The sequence below is a fragment of the Rhineura floridana genome, chromosome 5 (assembly GCF_030035675.1).
Source record: "Rhineura floridana isolate rRhiFlo1 chromosome 5, rRhiFlo1.hap2, whole genome shotgun sequence".
Classification (NCBI taxonomy): domain Eukaryota; kingdom Metazoa; phylum Chordata; class Lepidosauria; order Squamata; family Rhineuridae; genus Rhineura; species Rhineura floridana.
The window spans coordinates 176,065,796-176,084,294 of record NC_084484.1 but is presented as its reverse complement, the minus strand read 5'-3'; the positions used below and the strand labels follow the sequence as shown (position 1 = coordinate 176,084,294).

Sequence of the window (18,499 nt, the reverse complement as noted above, 5' to 3'; positions counted from 1 at the left end):
GGAAGGTTTTACAGGGCCAGTGTGGTCCAGTGAGCTCCAGGTCAAACGATGAAGGCAAAATGAGTACATGTTCCTCATCGAGTGGCCTTGGGCAAATCTATTTACTCACTGTCTGCTCTCCCCGTTCCCACATTGTAAAATGGGGGATAATAATGACCCACCTCACAAGGAGACTGTGAGGACAAGCAAGTAGAAGTCTGTACAGCACCTTGTGTCTTGGAAAGTGCTACATACAAGATTAACAACAACCTTGGCCTATGAAATTTCTCAGTACATTCACCCTTGCTTGTCAGTATTTCCAGCTAATTCTATCTGCCCAGGCATGCAAGTCCATGCACTTGTAGGTGCCCCAATTCATGATTGGGGGTTCCTCTACCCATGAGGGCTTCCTTACAACTTCTCTATCCATTGAAGGAAATAGGGAAGCCACTGAGGTAACTATCAGAAGCATAAGTTTCAATCTACGAGAAATTTGATATTGAAATCAGTGGAATTTAAAAGCACAGTGAATCGTTTTAATCTCCATGACAAATGCCAACCTTTCTCTGGATTGTAACATTAGAAGAGAGCCAGAAACATTTTTTTTTTCAAAAATAGATCTTAGGGGGAGAAATTGAGATGTTTGTTCTTAACATATGCATACAAATTGAAGCCACATTTTAAAAAAAAGTTGTCAAAGAAGAGGTGTAAAGTGATCAACTCCTACACACTGATAAGCAGTGGCTAATTTTTCTTCATACCCTGATTGAAAAATAATCCAGCAACAAAGGGGAGTTTAAAGATCATCTGGTCTTGAAAAGCTAAGTGGCAAAAGAAGATAATTTTTCATCCTTCCAGCAATGCTTAATAATATGAACAGGTGCTTGCAAGTACAAAAATTCCATCACATGAATCTATAGGAGAGTCAGGCTGCAATCCTATATTTACTCGCCTGGGAGTAAGCCTCATTGAACTCAGTGGGGCTTACTTCTGAGCAGACCTACATAGGATTGCACTGTCAGTGGCAGTTTCCCTATGCATGTACAGAGTGCACATCACTGAGACACTATCACCGGCTCTTCTGATTAGAAAATGGAGTTTCTAGGAGGCTTCCACATACTCATGATCTCTGAAATATTAATCATCTACCAAATGCCGAGCCTAAGATGAACTTCCACAGATGAACTCCCAAATCTGCTCTTAAGCGTTGAATGTTCCACCCGCAACATTATAACTATTGTGGACTGCAAAACCAACATTTTATCAGCAACTTGCCAGCAAAAATGCACCATTCCTTTTTGGCAATTTCTCTGTCAAGAATTCGTGAAGAAAGAAAGAGACTGAGTTTACAATAGTGGAGCTGTCTAAATTAATTTAAAGAACAAGAACGAAAGTAGAAATTGCATTGAGGCCATTGATGTTTTAGGTGGTTCTAGGTGGGTGTTTATCATGGCATGGGTCCTCCTCATGCATGCAAGAATTTTGCATCATCAGCATAATCAAACTGGCATAAAAATGCCAGCCCATATCCCCTCCCCCATTTAACCCAGATATACTCTTTCTTGGGAAAATCCAACAAGTTAAAAAAACAAAAAACCTTTTACCAACAACCCATTTGCGATATTTCAATGACAATTTATAAATGAAGACCCCTACCACCACCAGCAAGCACCCTTTATTTCAGGGGGGAAATCCATTTTACTGATGGGATTGGTTTTCTTTTGTTCTAAGTGTATCTCAAGAGTGCAGCGCACAGGAATTTTATCAACTAAAATAAAAAAGAAGAACATGATACCTGAAATTAGGAAGGTAAAAGAGAATATCTAGAAATTAAGATTATCAGGAAATCTACTGGGGAAAACAATGGGATAGTGCAACTTGAAATCTCTCCCCTCTCTGCTTTTCACAGCCAGCCAAGGGTGAAAAATAGTTCACCTTTCAATTACTTAATCTTTACAAAATATCTCACAAAATATTTTGTCACCTATAGAAATTAGCTCCTATACATCAATATAGATTTCTTTAAATAAATTATTCCATCTGTAAGTGCCTTCTGTCTTTATATAAATGATAATATAGACAATCAGAATAAAATGTAAAGCTTTTCCCAGTTGTATCCCTCTTGGTCAAGTTTAAGAACCCTGAACCCTCACATTTTAACGCGAGCATGTTCTGGTGTGGAGTGCTTCCCTTTCCACCAAAACCCATTGACTGGGACCCACATTGTCATTACAAACCTAATGAAATGCTCGGTCTGAAGTGGCAAGGGGAAGTAATACTCCAGACCGGTTTCAGACAAAAAGAAAGAGATGTGCATAGTTATACGACAGTCAAGGTGGAGCAGATACAAATGTGTTATGACCAAAAACCAGTCCCTGATCCAACATCCAGAACAAGCATTCAAGGTCTCTGCAAAATTGAGTGGAAGATGGATCAGGTTCTTATAGGATACTACCCTGCAAGGCGTGGGGTGCTCTCTGCTTCTTATCCAGTTCAATACAAGTTTCATCCATGTCTGCTTCAAAAGTCCATCTTACCGACTGGAGTCAGAACGATGCTTCTTGCAGGATTAAGCTATAATATTGAGATCCAAGACCCAGGAACAACTTCTTCTTCAAAGCAATCAATGGAGACATTGAGCTGAGCCAAGGAAACACATTGGGATGGAGGCAGAGCTGCCAGCCAGCTCTCTCGGACAGTGGGCTTTCGTGTCAAAAGTCTGTCTCTCTACGAAGAGCTGAAGTGAGCACACGCCACACAGCTAACAGTTCTTTTTTTAATATGGCAGAAGTCTCATTTTTTTGGAAAGGTTTTTCTTTTCTCAACCCTTTATGATCAAATCAATGTCCTTCATGGCTTCAAACACTTTGTGTTGTACATTCAGAAAAAAATTCACATTGACTGCAAGAAACATAAAAGTAACTTCCCCCGCCCCGCCCGGAAAAAAAGTGACACCCCAAAAAAGCTTTCAAATAAGATAGGATTAAGTTTTCTTCTAAAGATTCTTCCATCTTGATCAGAGGTGAATTGGCGAATTTATAGCTTTTCCTTGGAAGGAATCCAGATGAAAGGCCCGGACTGTTCTTCAATTACGAGTTTGCAGTGGTTATATACATCTTCTAATGTTTCTCCTTGGACAAAAGCTGGGGAAAGAATGGTTTTTAAAAAAAACACCAAAGGTTTTCAATACGTACATTAGCAAATATCTCTGGTATGCAATTAGAGAGGCCACTTGTTCATTGCAAGAAAATGAAATAATGTATCATTGAAAAAGAGGTCAAAAGATTAGCACAACATTTGCATATGCTAATTTATATGTCTAGATGCAAATTTCAAAATAATTTCTATAATTTAATAGGAACATTGGGAGCTGCCTTATACTGAGTCAGAACATTGGTCCATCTTTTACAAATATCTAACTTGGAATATAAATGGAGCTAATTCGTCGCAGAAGAGAAAGAAAGTATTTCATTATTTGAAAAAATTAAAATTGGATATAATTTGTTTACAAGAAACTCATATTAAGAAGAAAGATTCTAAAGATTTAATTTGTAAAAATTTGGGTGAAGAATTTATTTCGGCAGGATTCAAAAAAAATGGTGTGTTTTTTATATTAATTCACAATTGTCTCCTAAATTGATATTATTGGATGATAGTGGCAGATTTGTGGGAGTTGAAATCACCATTCAGGGTACAAAAATTTTGATAGTGGGCATTTATGCTCCTAATGAAGATAAAACAAGGTTTTATACTGGACTTATGGAAAAACTATCAGAGTTTGCATATGATCATTGGTGTGTCATGGGTGATTGGAATGGGGTAATTTCACCAAAAATGGATAGACTTTCTGAGAAAAATATTAAAGAGACACAGGGCAAATTGCCGAAGATCTGTTTCGAATTGATGGAAAATTTAGAATTGGTGGATGCTTGGAGATATATAAATGACAATGCAAAGGAATTTACTTACTTTTCAGAAAGACATAAAACATTTTCGAGGATTGATATGATTTGGATGTCTAAAAATTTAGTGAAAGATATTTCCAAGATGGATGTGTTACCAAAAACCTTTTCGGATCATAATCCAGTGATATTGACTTTAAAAAAAAAAAATCTTGGATTTAGATGGAGACTAAACGAATCTTTATTACAGAATGATAAAAAGTGCAGGAATGTAAGAAGAAATTAAAAGAGTTTTTTGAACACAATTTACATAAAGGAACAGATGAAAATATTGTTTGGGATACAAGTAAAGCATTTATGAGGGGATATTTTATTAAATGTAATTCTGAATTAAAAAAGAAGAAACAACAGAAAATGCAATTGGTCTTGGAAGAAATAAAACAAAAAGAGGAAGAATTGAAAAAGAACCCAACTAAAGCTTCTACTGTAAATCAAATTAAAATGTTACAGAAACAAGTGTCAATGTTGACAGTTAGAGAAATTGAAAGGAAATTAAATTTTGCTAAACAAAGGACTTTTGAATTTGCAAATAAACCGGGGAAATTGCTAGCATATAAATTAAGAAAAGAATGACAAAAAAATCTTATTTTAAAGATACAAGAAGGAGATGAGATGTTGACAGACAATTTAAAAATCCAAAGGGTTTTCCATCAATATTATTCAACTTTGTACAAGTGTCAGGAAATTCCCTCAGAAAAAATAGAAGAGTATATATCCAAACAGAATTTGCCCAAAATTACAGATCTTCAGAGACAAGCTATTAATGGTCCTATTACGTCAAGAGAAATATCTGAGGCTATAAGTAAAATTAAATTAGGAAAGGCGCCAGGACCGGATAGACTATCAGCAATGTATTACAAATGCTTGGAGGAGGAACTTTTACTACCTTTACAGTATACAATGAATTCTATTTTACAAGAGGGGAAGATACCGGATAGTTGGAAAAATGCCAATATAACATTAATACCTAAAGAGGAGCAGGATCTAACCAAAACAAAAAATTATCGGCCAATATCTTTATTGAATAATGACTACAAAATTTTTACAATGATTTTGGCTGAAAGAATGAAAATAATATTGCAACAATTTATTCAGGAAGATCAAGCGGGGTTTTTACCTAAAAGACAATTACGTGATAACGTCAGGAATGTTTTGAATGTGTTGGAATATCTAGAACAACGAAATGACATACAAGCTGCTTTGATTTTCTTGGATGCTGAGAAAGCATTTGATAATTTGAATTGGAAATTTATGTTTAAGGTTCTAGAGCAAATGGACTTTGGAGATAATTTTATAAAATGGATCAGATCGATTTATACATCACAGAAGGCACAGATAATTGTCAATGGGGATTTAACGGACTCATGTGAAATACAAAAGGGTACAAGACAGGGATGTCCATTGTCCCCCCTTCTATTTATTCTGGTTTTAGAAGTGCTGCTTAGAGACATAAGGCAAGACAAAAGGATTTCGGGAATAAAGATAAAAAAAGAGGAATACAAATTGAGAGCATTTGCTGATGACTTGATAATTGTATTAGAAAATCCCTTGGAAGGAATCAAAGTATTGATGGATAAATTAGAAGAATTTGGACCATTAGCAGGATTTAAGATCAATAATCAAAAAATGAAGATGCTGGTGAAAAATTTATCTTTAAGAGATCAAAAAGAGTTAATGGAGAAGATAGATTTTAAAATAGAAGAAAAGGTGAAATATTTAGGTATCATTATAACAAATAAAAATTCAAAGTTGTTTCATAATAATTATGAAAAACTATGGACAGAGATTAAGAAAGATTTGTTAAGATGGGATAAATTACAGTTGTCATTAATGGGTAGAATATCTGTAATAAAAATGAATGTATCGCCGAGAATGATGTTTCTATTTCAAACAATACCTGTCATATCCTCTGATCTACCTTTCAAACAATGGCAAAAAGATATTTCTAAATTTGTTTGGCAGGGGAAAAAACCAAGAGTTAAATTTAAATTATTACAAGACGCCAAAGAAAGAGGAGGGCTGGGATTACCAAATTTGAGACTTTATTTTGCTGCTTGTTGCTTAGTCTGGATAAAGGAATGGATTCTATTGAGGAATAAAAGATTATTGGATTTGGAGGGTCACAACCTGAAGTGGGGATGGCATGGATATCTATGGTATGATAAAGAAAAAGTTAATGTGGATTTTAATAATCATTTTATAAGATGTCCTTTGTTGAATATATGGAATAAATACAAAACAAGGTTTTTTTTCGAAAATACCACTATGTGTTTCAAGTCAAGAAGCATTTTATAGAAGAGAAATGGCTGGAAAAGAGAAATGGTTAACTTACCAAGAACTATTAGAAAATGTGCATGGTGAATATATAATGAAAGAGAAAGAACAACTAATAAAGGAAGGATATAGTTCACAATGGTTTGCCTATTTACAATTGTTAGAAAGATTTAAAACAGACAAGAAAATGTATGGGTTTGAAATAAATAAATCTGATTTTGAAATAGGTTTGTGTACAAATGATGAATGCATAATTGCAAAAATGTATAAATTTTTATTAAAAATGGACATGGAAGAAAAACAAGTAAAAGAGTGTATGGTTAAGTGGGCAAAATTTTTTGGTTATAATATACAAATGGATCAATGGGAAAATATGTGGAAAAAAGGCTTGAAATTTACATTATGCTATAATCTTAAAGAAATTTTTTATAAAATGATGTATCGTTGGTATATGACTCCAGAAAAGTTGTCAAAAATGTATAGTAATGTTTCTAATGTATGTTGGAAATGTAAACAACAAGAAGGATCTTTTTATCATATGTGGTGGTTGTGTAAACAGGCAAAATTATTTTGCGCACAGATAGGTAGGATGATGCAAAAAATCTTAAAGATAAATATTCAGTCAAAACCAGAATTTTTTTTATTGGGTTTTATGGATAAACAAAAGGAAAAGAAATATGGAAGAATAATATTATATATGATTACGGCAGCAAGATTACTATATGCACAAAAGTGGAAAATGGAATCGATACCAACAATGGAAGAATGGCTATTGAAATTAATGGACTTAGTTGAGATGGACAAATTGACATGTCTTATTAGAGAAAAAACGACAGATACATTTCTTAAGGAATGGAAGCCTCTTTTGGACTTTTTGTTGAAAGAAAAAAATGAAATGATGATAATGGGATTTGACGATTAATTAAGATAGACTATGGAGAAAAGTGAATTTCGTATGTTCTAGGAGACAGGTTTGATATATATTATGTACTTATAGCTGATCTGTAACAAATCGGAAGTCAAGTTTTTCTTTTTCTTTTATTTTTTTCAGTTGTATTGTTTTTGTTGTATTTGTATTTGTTTTTATAAAAATTTGAATAATAAAAAAATTATTATAAAAAAAAAAAGAACATTGGTCCATCTTGGTCAGTACTGTCTATATTGACTGGCAGCGGCTCTCCAGGAAATCTTTCTCAGCTCTTTCTAGAGATGCTGGGGATTGAACTTGGGACCTTCTGCATGCAAAGCAGATGCTCTGCCACTGAACTATGGCCCTTCCTCTAGAAATACAGTACATCTCAGGAGACCGTGTGCCTGCTCAGCTTCTCTGGGTACTAACTATTGTTGGACAACTTCAAGGACCTCATACCCCTTCTTGTACATTTATTATTATTATCAACATCATCATCATCGTTATCGTTGTTGCTAATAATAATAATGATAACAATAACAATAACCACTTCCTATGAAGCATCTCAAAGCCATTTTACAATACAATAAAACTATTACATATGCAGTTTTGTTTAAAAAAATTGCATATGTTAAACCGATTTCAGATCCAATACGGATAACTAACCGGGGTAAATGGACTCTAAATAGATCTGGAACAAACATCCCTTAAACAGAGGTCTATATCCTATATCATTTAGATACAACCGTGAGCAGTTGGGATCCATCCATGGAAAAATGTCTCTCCTACAGGGCTGTGGTTCCAGTATAAGGTCTCGAGGACGCAATATGCACATATATGGTTTTGGCTCTTTGAATAGAGCCAAAACCATCTTTGTGCATATTTGGGAGCCCTATGAGATCCTGAATGCTCACCCAGACTTCCTGCATACTACTACCACCTCCATGCCTTTCTCAGTACTCGGTCTCAAAGCCTCGTTCAATAGCTCTCAAGGCACAATTGTTGGTGCCTTCTAAATATCAGGAAAGTGGCGGCATCATAATCATTTATTAGACTTGTTAGTTGCTTGTGGCACAGAGGCCTCCAAGCAACTTACAACATATTTAAAAACACAAGCATACAAATTATACACGCAATTCATAAAAAAATACAAAACAATTCCCCCAGGAGTTGGTAGCACACTGAAAGCAAAAACATCACCATCAGTCCATCAAAAGCCTGGTACAAAGGTAAGAAAGGGGCGGAGCTTGAATAATGTTGTGTACCCTGGTTTCAGAACACAGAGGCGGAGATGCACTGAAACCAGTACAGCCACAAGTATGTCTCCAGCCAGCCACTGACTTCTGGTTAGCCAGCTGGCACCCAGTACCCCTGCTGATCTGCAACTTGACTGCCTAAAGCGGGGTAGCCCATATGGTGTTCTTCAGACATTCTGGACTACAATTCCCATCACCCCTACCATTGACCATGCTGGCTGGGGTGATGGGAGCTGTAGTCCAACAACATCTGGACAGCACTGTGTTAGCTACCTCTGGTTTAAAGGTTTGGTCCTGCACTGGTGGTAGGAGCTCAGTTGCCTGATCCTACACCCTGCTATTGAGGGATCGTTGCTCTGGGTAGAGCACAGGTTTTCAGCCCACAGCATCTCAAATGAAAATGGTCCAGTTGAAAGAGGATGGGAAAGGCCTTGGCCTGAGGCCCTTGAGAACTGCTTCTACCAGTCAAAGCAAACAATACTGGCTATATCCAGGATTGAGAACCTCAAACCCAGGGCCAAATGGGGCCCTCTAGGTCCTCCCCGGACCATACCTCCTCCCCAACCACATCCCTTCTCCCCAGGCCACACCCTTTACCAGCTCTGTTTAGTACCCTCCCCCAACTGGCTTTGCTTCTCGCCCTCTTTGACAGGGCCAGTGCCAGGCATGACTGGGCCCTTGGGCACCAGCCTGCCCTGGGCCTGTCGCACCTGCCTACGCATCCCACATACTCTTGTGTCATGTAGTCTCATGTGAATGATGTACGTGCATAGCACGCATGCCTGCCATCAACCAAGATGGCAGCAGGGTGTCAACCTCTTAGGGAAGCCCTCATCGCCACCTTGGTTGATGGCAGGCATGCGGGCACAGCTGTATGGCATTCACAGTGATGGGGAGATAGGTGGGGCATGCATGCAGGCTTATTGAAGCCTTTGTGCTGTCTGTATTGGGGGAGTACCTGGGAGATCCCATTCTGCGATCCATGGCAGGGATCGCAGAATGGGAGCCCTATCCTCCTACCGTTAGGAGGGACCCTTTAAGGGCCCCTCTGGGCTGCAGGGGCCCTCGACCAAGGCCCAATCTAGCCGCTCTCTGGCACCGGACCTGCTCCCTGTGTGTTTTTCCCTGGCTGGCTTATGTCTTTGGGCTCCAATAATGCTTTTTGATGGTCTGGATTCTCACACAGATGGTGAGGGGTGTGTGAGAATGCATGTAGAAACTAGGCTTTTGTCACTTTTGCCTCTGGCCCTGCCCAACATGGCTTGTGACCCATGGGAGGCTGCCCAGAAGGGTATGTGGCCCTCAGGCTCAAAAGGGTTCCTCACACCTGGGTGAAATGGACAAACAGTCTGAACTAGTGTAAGAGAGCTTCTTGTGTTGTTAGTCTCATGTTCTCTTTCTTGTAGAGAGAATCTTGTTTGTTTACCTCTGGACGGTGTTGTAAATAGATTAGGGTTGGGAAACTTGGCACTCCAGAACTCTCTATCCAGCCTCAGAATTGTCCCGAGGCTATGCCCCTCACTGGCCCTGATCTGAGCTCACTTTGAATGCTTGTGCCTGGCCGGAATTTGTTTCTGAACTATGATAATGCCTCTTATTTGCCTTTATGGAGGATGGAGGTATGTGTGTGTGTGTAGAATTCTTTTACTTTTGTGTGGCTGAAATGTAGCCTACTGTACAAAGGTCAGTCCTGTCTGTTGCTCCACCCACTTTCCTCTGACCACACCCACTTTTGCCTCTGAACTTGCCTACCACTGGCATGCCACCCCCAGAAGGATCCCCATGGGAGAACGCGGCCCTTCCTTGAGCTAGAAAAGGTTCTCCACCCCATGAAAAACTTCCCAAGCAATGCATACCTGTAAAATATTCCCCAAATTCTTGTTCTAGTTTCATTGCTCGATCGTACGTTTTCTTGGCTTGCTCCTCTGTGAAGCGCTTATTCATTTCCCTAGAAGCACAGTTGAGATAAGGAAAATCAATCAACATTTCATTAGCCCTTTGCTGAAGCATAAAACAGCCCCAAGAAATTGCCATTTTTTAAAGAAGGTGTCTTCATTTAACCAGGAAACAACAAAACAAAAATTTATTACAGGTAAAATATGGCCACATTGTTAGAGGCCATGGAAGCAAGGAAAAATGGAGTTAGTGGTGAGACAGAAAAAATGGGTAGAACTCTCCTTTAAACTATTGCATAGGGATGGGGCAGAAATTAGATTCAGTTCGCATTTAAAGCCGAATTAATGCAGCCATCCTTTGAAATGTGCACTTTTCTGCATTTTGCAATGCAGTTCTCCAACCAAGCAGTGCTGACAAAATTCATATATTAGGGGAAAGTGTGCATTTAAAAAATGAATACATTGGTGAACATAACACACAAAAATGCATTATAGCAGGATAAATTGTTTGCAAAAAATGTGTACATTAGTCAAAGCTGCATTTTGGATACACTGTTCAGAAAAAGTGAAACCAAAATGGAGACAACAGTCAAGAAATCAGAAGAAGGCTAGGACTGGGGAGGGTAGCTAGGAGAGAAGTAGAAAAGGTCCTCAAATGGAAAGATGTATCACTGAACACCAAAGTCAGGATCATTCAGACCATGGTATTCCCGATCTCTATGTGTGGATGTGAAAGTTGGACAGTGAAAAATGCGGATAAGAGAAAAATCAACTTATTTGAAATGTGGTGTTGGAGGAGAGCTTTGAGCATACCATGGACCGCGAAAAAGACAAATAATTGGGTGTTAGATCAAACTAAATCAGAACTATCACTAGAAGCTAAAATGATGAAACTGAGGCTTTGGACACATAATGAAAAGACCTGATTCACTAGAAAAGACAATAATGCTTGGAAAAATAGAAGGGAGTAGAAAAAGAGGAAGGGCAAACAATAGATGGATTGATTGTATAAAGGAAGCCACAGACACGAATTTACAAGATCTGAACAGGCTAGTGCACGACAGATGCTGCTGGAGGTCACTGATTCATAGGGTCACCATAAGTCGTAGTCGACTTGAAGGCACATAACAACAACAACTAGTCAAAACTGCCTACAAAAATGTCGTTCCTATAAAGGGACGTTTTTGCCTACACCCAAAATGCTGAGAAGACTCGAGAATGATCTAGAAAAATTTCAAGTGTGTCACGTGAGATCAAGGGACCAATTAGGTTTGGGTTTGAGCGGAGTATTTAAAGCCGCTCCTTCCCTCAGCGTTTGCCTTTTTTGCCTCGCTGCACCTTTGAGCGGAGCGTTTGCAAGGGGCTCTGCCTGCATCTTGTGGTGGTCGTTTCCATTTCTTACTGGCTGGTTTGTTTGTCGCTGCTGTTTCCTTCTGTGTTGTGCTCAATTTATTTATTTAACTCAGCTTGGGTTCTCGCCAATTTGCTGGGCTGTGGGCAGCGGCTTTTTAGCTCCCTTCTTGCGTTTTTGTTTGTTTGCCTTTGCTGTGTGCTCTTGTTCTGTGCCTTTAATCATTTATTTGAGTTTGCCTTGAATTTCCCGCCAATCAGCTGGGCTGCGGGCTTCTGCCCAAGCACGGGGGGGGGGTTCGCCACTTCACAGCTGATCGTTATCCAAGCAGCCTGCCTTTTTTGTGCTCGATTTAATTAACGTGGGGGTAGTTTCCTTTGTGATTCAACACTTGGGAATGTTTAGTTGGGGCTGTTAATTGTTGGTCTTTCAGGAATTGTTCTGTTTGTCTAACCCCCCCCACCTTATTTTTCTTTTAAAAATTTTGTTCCCATTGGGTTGCGTTGCACTTTATCTCCTAGTACATTGCTGTGCCTAATTCTGTTAGTGTTTGAAATTAATTTCTAGCTTACTTGTATTTATTGTTGTTTTATAGTTTATTTGTTTGTTGTGTTCATTGTTGAGCTTTATTTATAGGTTTTGATATTTATTTTGTTCTTTAATAATTATATTAAGTAGTTCATATATATTAATATTTATATACCTTGGCAAATATATTAATTGTTAAATTTATTTTATTATAGTGGATATATTATTCCTTTATCCTTACCACCCTTTATAATTATTTCTGACCCCCCCTTAAATAAATAAATAAATAAATAGGAAAAATAAATCCAGTTGCTAAGTTGATTGCTGTTTTCGTATGGTTTTGGTTAATAATTAAGCGTTAATTGTTGTTCCTGCTGTTGTATTTCTGGTACTGGCAAGAAATATGCCGCCTAGGAAGGTGCAGCAGAAGAAAGGCGTTCGCGTACTGAAGCAGGCTTCCAAGCGCCCCTCAACTCAGCATCACCAGCCGTCTGATGAAGAGGAGGATATGGGTACCATTCGTGCTTTGGTGGCGCGAGTAGATGCGCTGGAAAGGGAGCGTTTGCAGCCTTGCGACGCAGGGGCGGGGCCCAGTACTGCCTCCACAGGTAAGAAGTCTGCCCGCCTCGTGGAGAAGTGCACTAAGTCAAGAATTCTTGCTTCTTTGGTTTCTAGGATTGGCGTTCTTGAAGCTGCCGCACCGGTGCAGGAGCCTGCGGTTCTCCCATCCCCAGTGGCTTCGTCTGTGGTTCTGCTTGCGTCCTCCTTCCCCATGTTTTCACGTCCTGATGTAGATGGGTTGTTGCAGGGACAGGCTCAGTCTCCACAGTCCAGCGTCTTGCCCGGGTCGTCCGAGTCCTCTGCTTTGGTGGCTTCGCCGCTTGTTGCTTCTCCGGCTGCTTACGCAGGTGAGACACTCGCACCACGTATTCCTGTTACACAGAATAACGTTGCCGGTGTTAGTCCGTTAGATTCCTCTTCAGCTGGTTCTCAGCAGCCAAGTGGCTCCCCACCAGTGGTGTTTATGGGGGGAGTTTTAGTTCCGCACCAACCACAGCTCCCTTGGCCTGCTGCGGCTGTGACCCCTTGGCAGCCATCAGTGGCTGCCTCGGGTCTTCCTACTGCTTCCTTGCCTCTCCCTCAGGGTGTTTATCCTCAGGGTGATACTTCTCTTCCTTTGGGTGACCATTTATTGGTCACAACGAAGGAAAGAATCTGGCGTGCAGAGTACATTGATTTATTTACTCTTCTTTTTCGTGAGAACGAGGTCAAAACTAAAGAGGGTCAGGAAAGCAAGGAACGTGAGGTGGTCACAAAAAAGAGAGTTGATCGTGTATGGCCTAACTGGCTGAACGCTTACACGATTTATATGGGAGTTATGACGCAGGCTTATCCATCGAGGGCCTTATCTATGATAAAATACCAGGATATCATTCATCGGGCCTTTCGAGAATTTTTGGGTACCCCGTGGTTGCGGTACGATGAAAATTTCAGGCAGAGGGCGGCATTGGATCCCACCCTCCGTTGGGACGTGGAGCATGCCGGTTTGTGGCTTCGCTCCATGACTGCGGCCAGGCCTACTTCTGGTGATAGGGCAGATAGTGGACACCTGTTAGCACGAGCGCAGACTTCCGCTGCTGGCTTTGGTCAGGGCGGACAGTGGGTTCAATCCCAGCAGGTCTGTTGGACGTTTAACAGCAGTGGCCGATGCCTCAGGCGTCCATGTAGGTTTCGACACGCCTGTGGACTGTGTGGTGGCAACCACCCCAGTTCTTCCTGTCAGCGTGCCCGGCAGGCTCGCCAGGGTACAGGGGAACACCAGCAGCATAAACGGGGGTCTGGCAACAGCGGCGGTACGTCGCAAGGCCAGTAGCCCTGTTAAATTAATTCCCCTGGCTCACTTGTTGGCAGGTTACCCCAATAGGTCTGCTGCTAGATTTTTGCTGGCAGGTTTTACTAAAGGTTTTCGTATACCCTTTCAGGGCCCCCGGGTTGCTATTTCATCAAAGAATCAGCCCTCTCTCATGTCTATGGCCCCTATAGTGTTGCCCAAAATCAGGAAGGAGATAAGTGCTGACCGGATTTCAGGTCCCTTTACTTCTCCTCCTTTGGAGAATTTGAGAATTTCTCCTTTGGGTATTGTTCCCAAGGAACAGCCAGGCGAATATCGCCTCATACACAATTTGTCATTCCCCAAAGGTGCTTCTGTTAATGATGGCATTTCCCCAAGTCATGCATCAGTTAGGTATACATCCTTTGATGAGGCAGTGCGAGTAGTTCGCAGAGCTGGTAAAGGTGCTTTATTAGTAAAATGCGATATAAAATCTGCGTTTCGTCTCCTACCAGTGCATCCCGATGATGTGGACTTATTGGGTTTCAAATTTCAAGGCCAGTTTTACATTGATAGGGCCATGCCAATGGGTTGTTCCGTGTCTTGTGCTGCTTTCGAAGCATTTAGCACATTTTTAGAATGGGCGCTGAGAAGAAGGACTTTTTCTTCTCTGTCAGTTCATTATCTCGATTATTTTTTGTTTGTAGGGCCGGCAGGCTCTTCCCATTGCCTATATATGTTGCACTCTTTTGAGGCCTTAACGGCTGAATTGGGTGTCCCCTTAGCTCCAGAAAAGACTGAGGGCCCTTCTTCTTCACTTACCTTTTTGGGTATCAAATTAGATACGATTGCCCAGTTGTCCTGTTTGCCTCAGAACAAATTGCTTGCTTTGCGGCAGCGTCTCCGGACCGTACTTGTATTAAAAAAGATTACATTAGCTCAATTACAGGAACTTGTGGGACACTTAGTGTTTGCCTCTAAAGTCATTTCCCCAGGGCGTGCATTTCTCAGGCGTCTCTGTGACGCCATGAAAGGTGTGCGCTCTTGATCCTATTTCATTCGGGTTTCTGTCGGGCTGATTTATGTATGTGGCTTACGTTTTTGGAGGACTTTAATGGTCTTTCCTTTTGGCGCGATGAATTGCTTTTGGAAGCTGAATTACAGGTACATTCTGATGCTGCCGGGGGTATAGGTTTTGGTGTTATATTCCGGTCGCAGTGGTGCGCTGATAGGTGGCCTAATACATGGCAGGCCTCCGGGACCACTGGAGATATGACCTTTTTGGAATTTTTCCCGATAGTTGTGGCGGTCCATATTTGGCCGCAGGCATTTAAAAACCGTACAGTACGCTTTTGGTGCAATAATCTGTCTACTGTGTGTGTTATTAATGCCCAGACTTCCAAATCTCCGCGAGTTATGCAACTAGTGCGCACATTTGTATTGCAATGTTTGCGTTTTAATATCCTTTTCGTTGCTCGGCATGTTCCAGGTTTACAAAACTGCGCTGCTGATGCTCTTTCCCGATTACAGATGGCGCGCTTTCGGGAACTTGCACCTGGAGCAGCTCTGGACCCTGTCCCGGTCCCGCCTTTCTTATGGAACCTTGGGGTTTAGAAGTTGGGGCCGCTATTGCATCTGCTCTTGCTCCCAGTACTCAGAAAGCGTTTCAGCATGCCTTTGCGAAGTTCCAGGCTTTCCGAATCAGTGCTGCTTTGTCTATGGCGTGGCCTATCCCCGTGGATCAATTATTACAGTATATGACGCACTTGAAAGGTCAAGGCTCTTCTGTTTCTACTATCGCTGGGCACCTCTCTGCGCTGGCCTTTATCTCTAAGGCACGAGGACTGCCGGATCATTCTGTAGATTTTAGGGTCAGAAATGTCCTTGAGGGTTGGTCGCGTTCCGCTCCCAGGCCCGCTGACCGGAGGAGGCCAATCACACCCGATGTCCTCCTCCAGATCCTGGCATTGTTTCGTTCTTTATGCTCATCCCTGTATGAGGCGCACCTTTTCGCCGCAGTAAGTCTGACGATGTTCTATGGTGCCTTTCGCCCTAGTGAAGTGTTAGTCCTCTCTAAGCGCGACGTGTCTTACAGGGCCTTATGCTCTGGCGATTGCACATTAGGTGCTGATATGGTTAGGTTCTCCCTGCGAGTCTCTAAGATTGATCAGAAGGGCCATGGCAGTCTTGTGTCTTTACGCAGCTGCCAGGTTTTGGAATTATGCCCTGTAGCTGCCATGCATCAATTCTTGCTTCTAAGGCCAGAGGGCCTGCGTTATCTGTTTATACATGCGGATGGTTCTGCCCTGACTCAGTTCCAATTTTGGGCCGTTGTTCGGCGGGCCTTGTTGGCCACTGGTCGCGATGCTGGAGTCTATGGGCTGCATTCATTTCGGATTGGAGCGGCCACGGCCGCTGCCCTCGTGGGCATGAGCGTTGGCGATATCCAGGCAATTGGCAGGTGGCGTTCCTCAGCCTTCCAGTCTTATGTCCGGTATTAATGTTGTATTTAATTTTGTTTTTCTTTAGGCATTTTGAATCTTCCAGTCCCGGTGCGGATCGTTCTGTGTGGACATTCCATCTTGTTTTGGGTGCATCGGAGGGCCTCTTCGTCATTTTCTGGGATGCAGCTGCAGCTTTCTGCATCAGCGACAGTTAGCTGGGAGGCGCGGAGGGGCATGTTATGGGATGCGTTGTTGCCATTGGTGTGCCGCACCATGGCATCTGCGGCACAGCCGCATATTTTGTTAATTCATTTGGGGGAGAATGACCTTGTGCAGCGCCCTGGTATGGACTTGCTGCTTAAGGTCAGGCGTGATCTCACGTGGCTTAGGCGTTCTTATCCTAATTTAATTTTGGTGTGGTCTGATATGCTCGTGAGACGAATATGGAGGGGTGCAATTTACACAAACAAAATTGATAGGTCGCGCAAATGGGTGAACAGGAAGGTCAGGGATTTGATTTTATCCCTTGGGGGGGTGTGCATATCCCATGATAGGGTAAAGTTTTATTCCCCTCAATTGTTTAGGGACGATGGTGTCCACTTGTCTGAGAGGGGATGTGATTTGTTTTTAGAGGATTTGAGGTTGGGTTTAAGGAGTCTGTTTTCTTTATTGGGTTGAGGGGACCAAGCTTGAGCTGATCCCCTCTTGTGGCATGGAATTCGGGCAGGTGAGGTATATTGGGTTATTTTGAGGCGGTTAAAGTATACAGGTAAGGGGCACTCCCCAGGGAACCATCAAAGCTTAATGCCTGGTGGCGAACTGAGGAGTGTGCTTGTGGGACCTGCTTGCGCATCAGGGTGAACGCCTGTACGGCGGGGCCATGGTGCGGAGGTGGGAACCACAACTGACTTCAGCAGCAAGGAGGGAGGTTTTCCCCCACGTCCTTGGCTATGGAGTTAAGGTCTGAAGAGAATTATTTGCCTTTAGAAGGCGTGGGAATATTCCCACATTTGTAGGAGGCCTCACCTGCCCGAAGCAATTTAATCTGATGAATTGGCTTATTTGCATTTGATGTTGAATGTTATATTTAATAAATATAACATTATTCCAACTTGTGTCACGAGTCTTCTTGGGTGTGTGGGCAAAAGTGTATTTATTAGGAGAAATTTGCACTGAAATGCTGAAGAATTTTCATGAGAATTTTTTTTCTAAGTACACAAATTGCTTCAGAAATGAGAAACCGACAGAACAGAAATTGGCAGATAATTTCATCCCTAGTGTTGTATGAGCACTAAAATATATTCAGATTAAAACATCTAAATGCAGGGATAGGCAACATGGTGCCTTCCAGATGTTGTTGGACTCCATCAACCCCAGCCAGAATGGCCAATGGTCAGTCACAAGTAATGCGTGCGTGTGTGTATGTGTGTGTTGTTTTCCATGGAAACATGGCCATGGTTTAATTGGTCCTAGAGTTCATAAGGGCAGTCTTGTCAAACCTACTTTCAATGGGAACATTAACAAATAACAATTCTGAGCCTGTGCAGAGTGCTTTCCCTTCAGTATTGTGAATGACCACAGTCTGCTTCCACACATCTTGAGATTAGCATGCAAAGCTTCTGACTCAGAGGATATGGATTCCCTTCCAGGCACTGGTTTAATTTCATGAAATCAACTGTGGCATGTAGGTAAGCAAAACAGACACAGTACACTGTAATCTAAAGCTCTGGATGAAATCAGAGAAGCTTGCAAAAATGAACTGTACAGCGTAAACCACGCCTGATGCATGCAGAAAATTACGTGCACGATGATGCATAAAGAATTGGCTAAGAAGTGCAAGACAACACATTTGTTACAGTTGACCTAGCTCTTAGAAAAAAGAATCTGCCTGCTGACTAAATTGTGGATGTACGAAATCTGTCTACACTATAAAAAAAAGCTGCAAAAAAGAGTGTTATATGTACTTGGGTTTCATCAACAAAACTCCATAACTCTAGTGGCTCTATGGAAAACATTGAAGACAAATCATAGTAAAAAAACAAGCAACACCACCAACTGGAGAACCATGT

General features: G+C 41.4%; 2 protein-coding genes across 13 annotated transcripts in view; one reads left to right on the top strand and one right to left on the bottom strand.

The window, feature by feature from the left end:
* Window positions 1-2,022: 2,022 nt before the first annotated feature.
* Window positions 2,023-18,499, bottom strand: part of DLG2 (discs large MAGUK scaffold protein 2) — a 1,398,326-nt gene continuing 1,381,849 nt past the window's right edge. For all 12 annotated transcript variants that reach the window (XM_061628927.1, XM_061628928.1, XM_061628929.1 and 9 more), the window contains 2 exons: window positions 10,238-10,329; window positions 2,023-3,122 (listed from right to left, as the gene is read on the bottom strand). In XM_061628927.1, coding sequence (XP_061484911.1) covers window positions 3,016-3,122; window positions 10,238-10,329 — 199 coding nt within the window. In that variant the 3' untranslated portion in view covers window positions 2,023-3,015. The remainder of the gene's footprint in view (window positions 3,123-10,237; window positions 10,330-18,499) is intronic.
* LOC133386017 (uncharacterized) lies at window positions 12,451-17,482 on the top strand. The gene is made up of 2 exons (XM_061629625.1): window positions 12,451-13,063; window positions 16,516-17,482. Exons 1-2 carry the CDS (start codon window positions 12,559-12,561, stop codon window positions 17,106-17,108), a joined length of 1,098 nt encoding a protein of 365 aa, XP_061485609.1. The 5' UTR covers window positions 12,451-12,558; the 3' UTR covers window positions 17,109-17,482.

Bases quoted from the DNA above. Each gene is read 5' to 3' on its own strand.
- LOC133386017 (XM_061629625.1), top strand. From the start codon at position 12,559: ATGCCGCCTAGGAAGGTGCAGCAGAAGAAAGGCGTTCGCGTACTGAAG. The intron at 13,064-16,515 runs GTGAGACACTCG...GTTTTTCTTTAG, and splicing joins TTCTCCGGCTGCTTACGCAG to GCATTTTGAATCTTCCAGTC.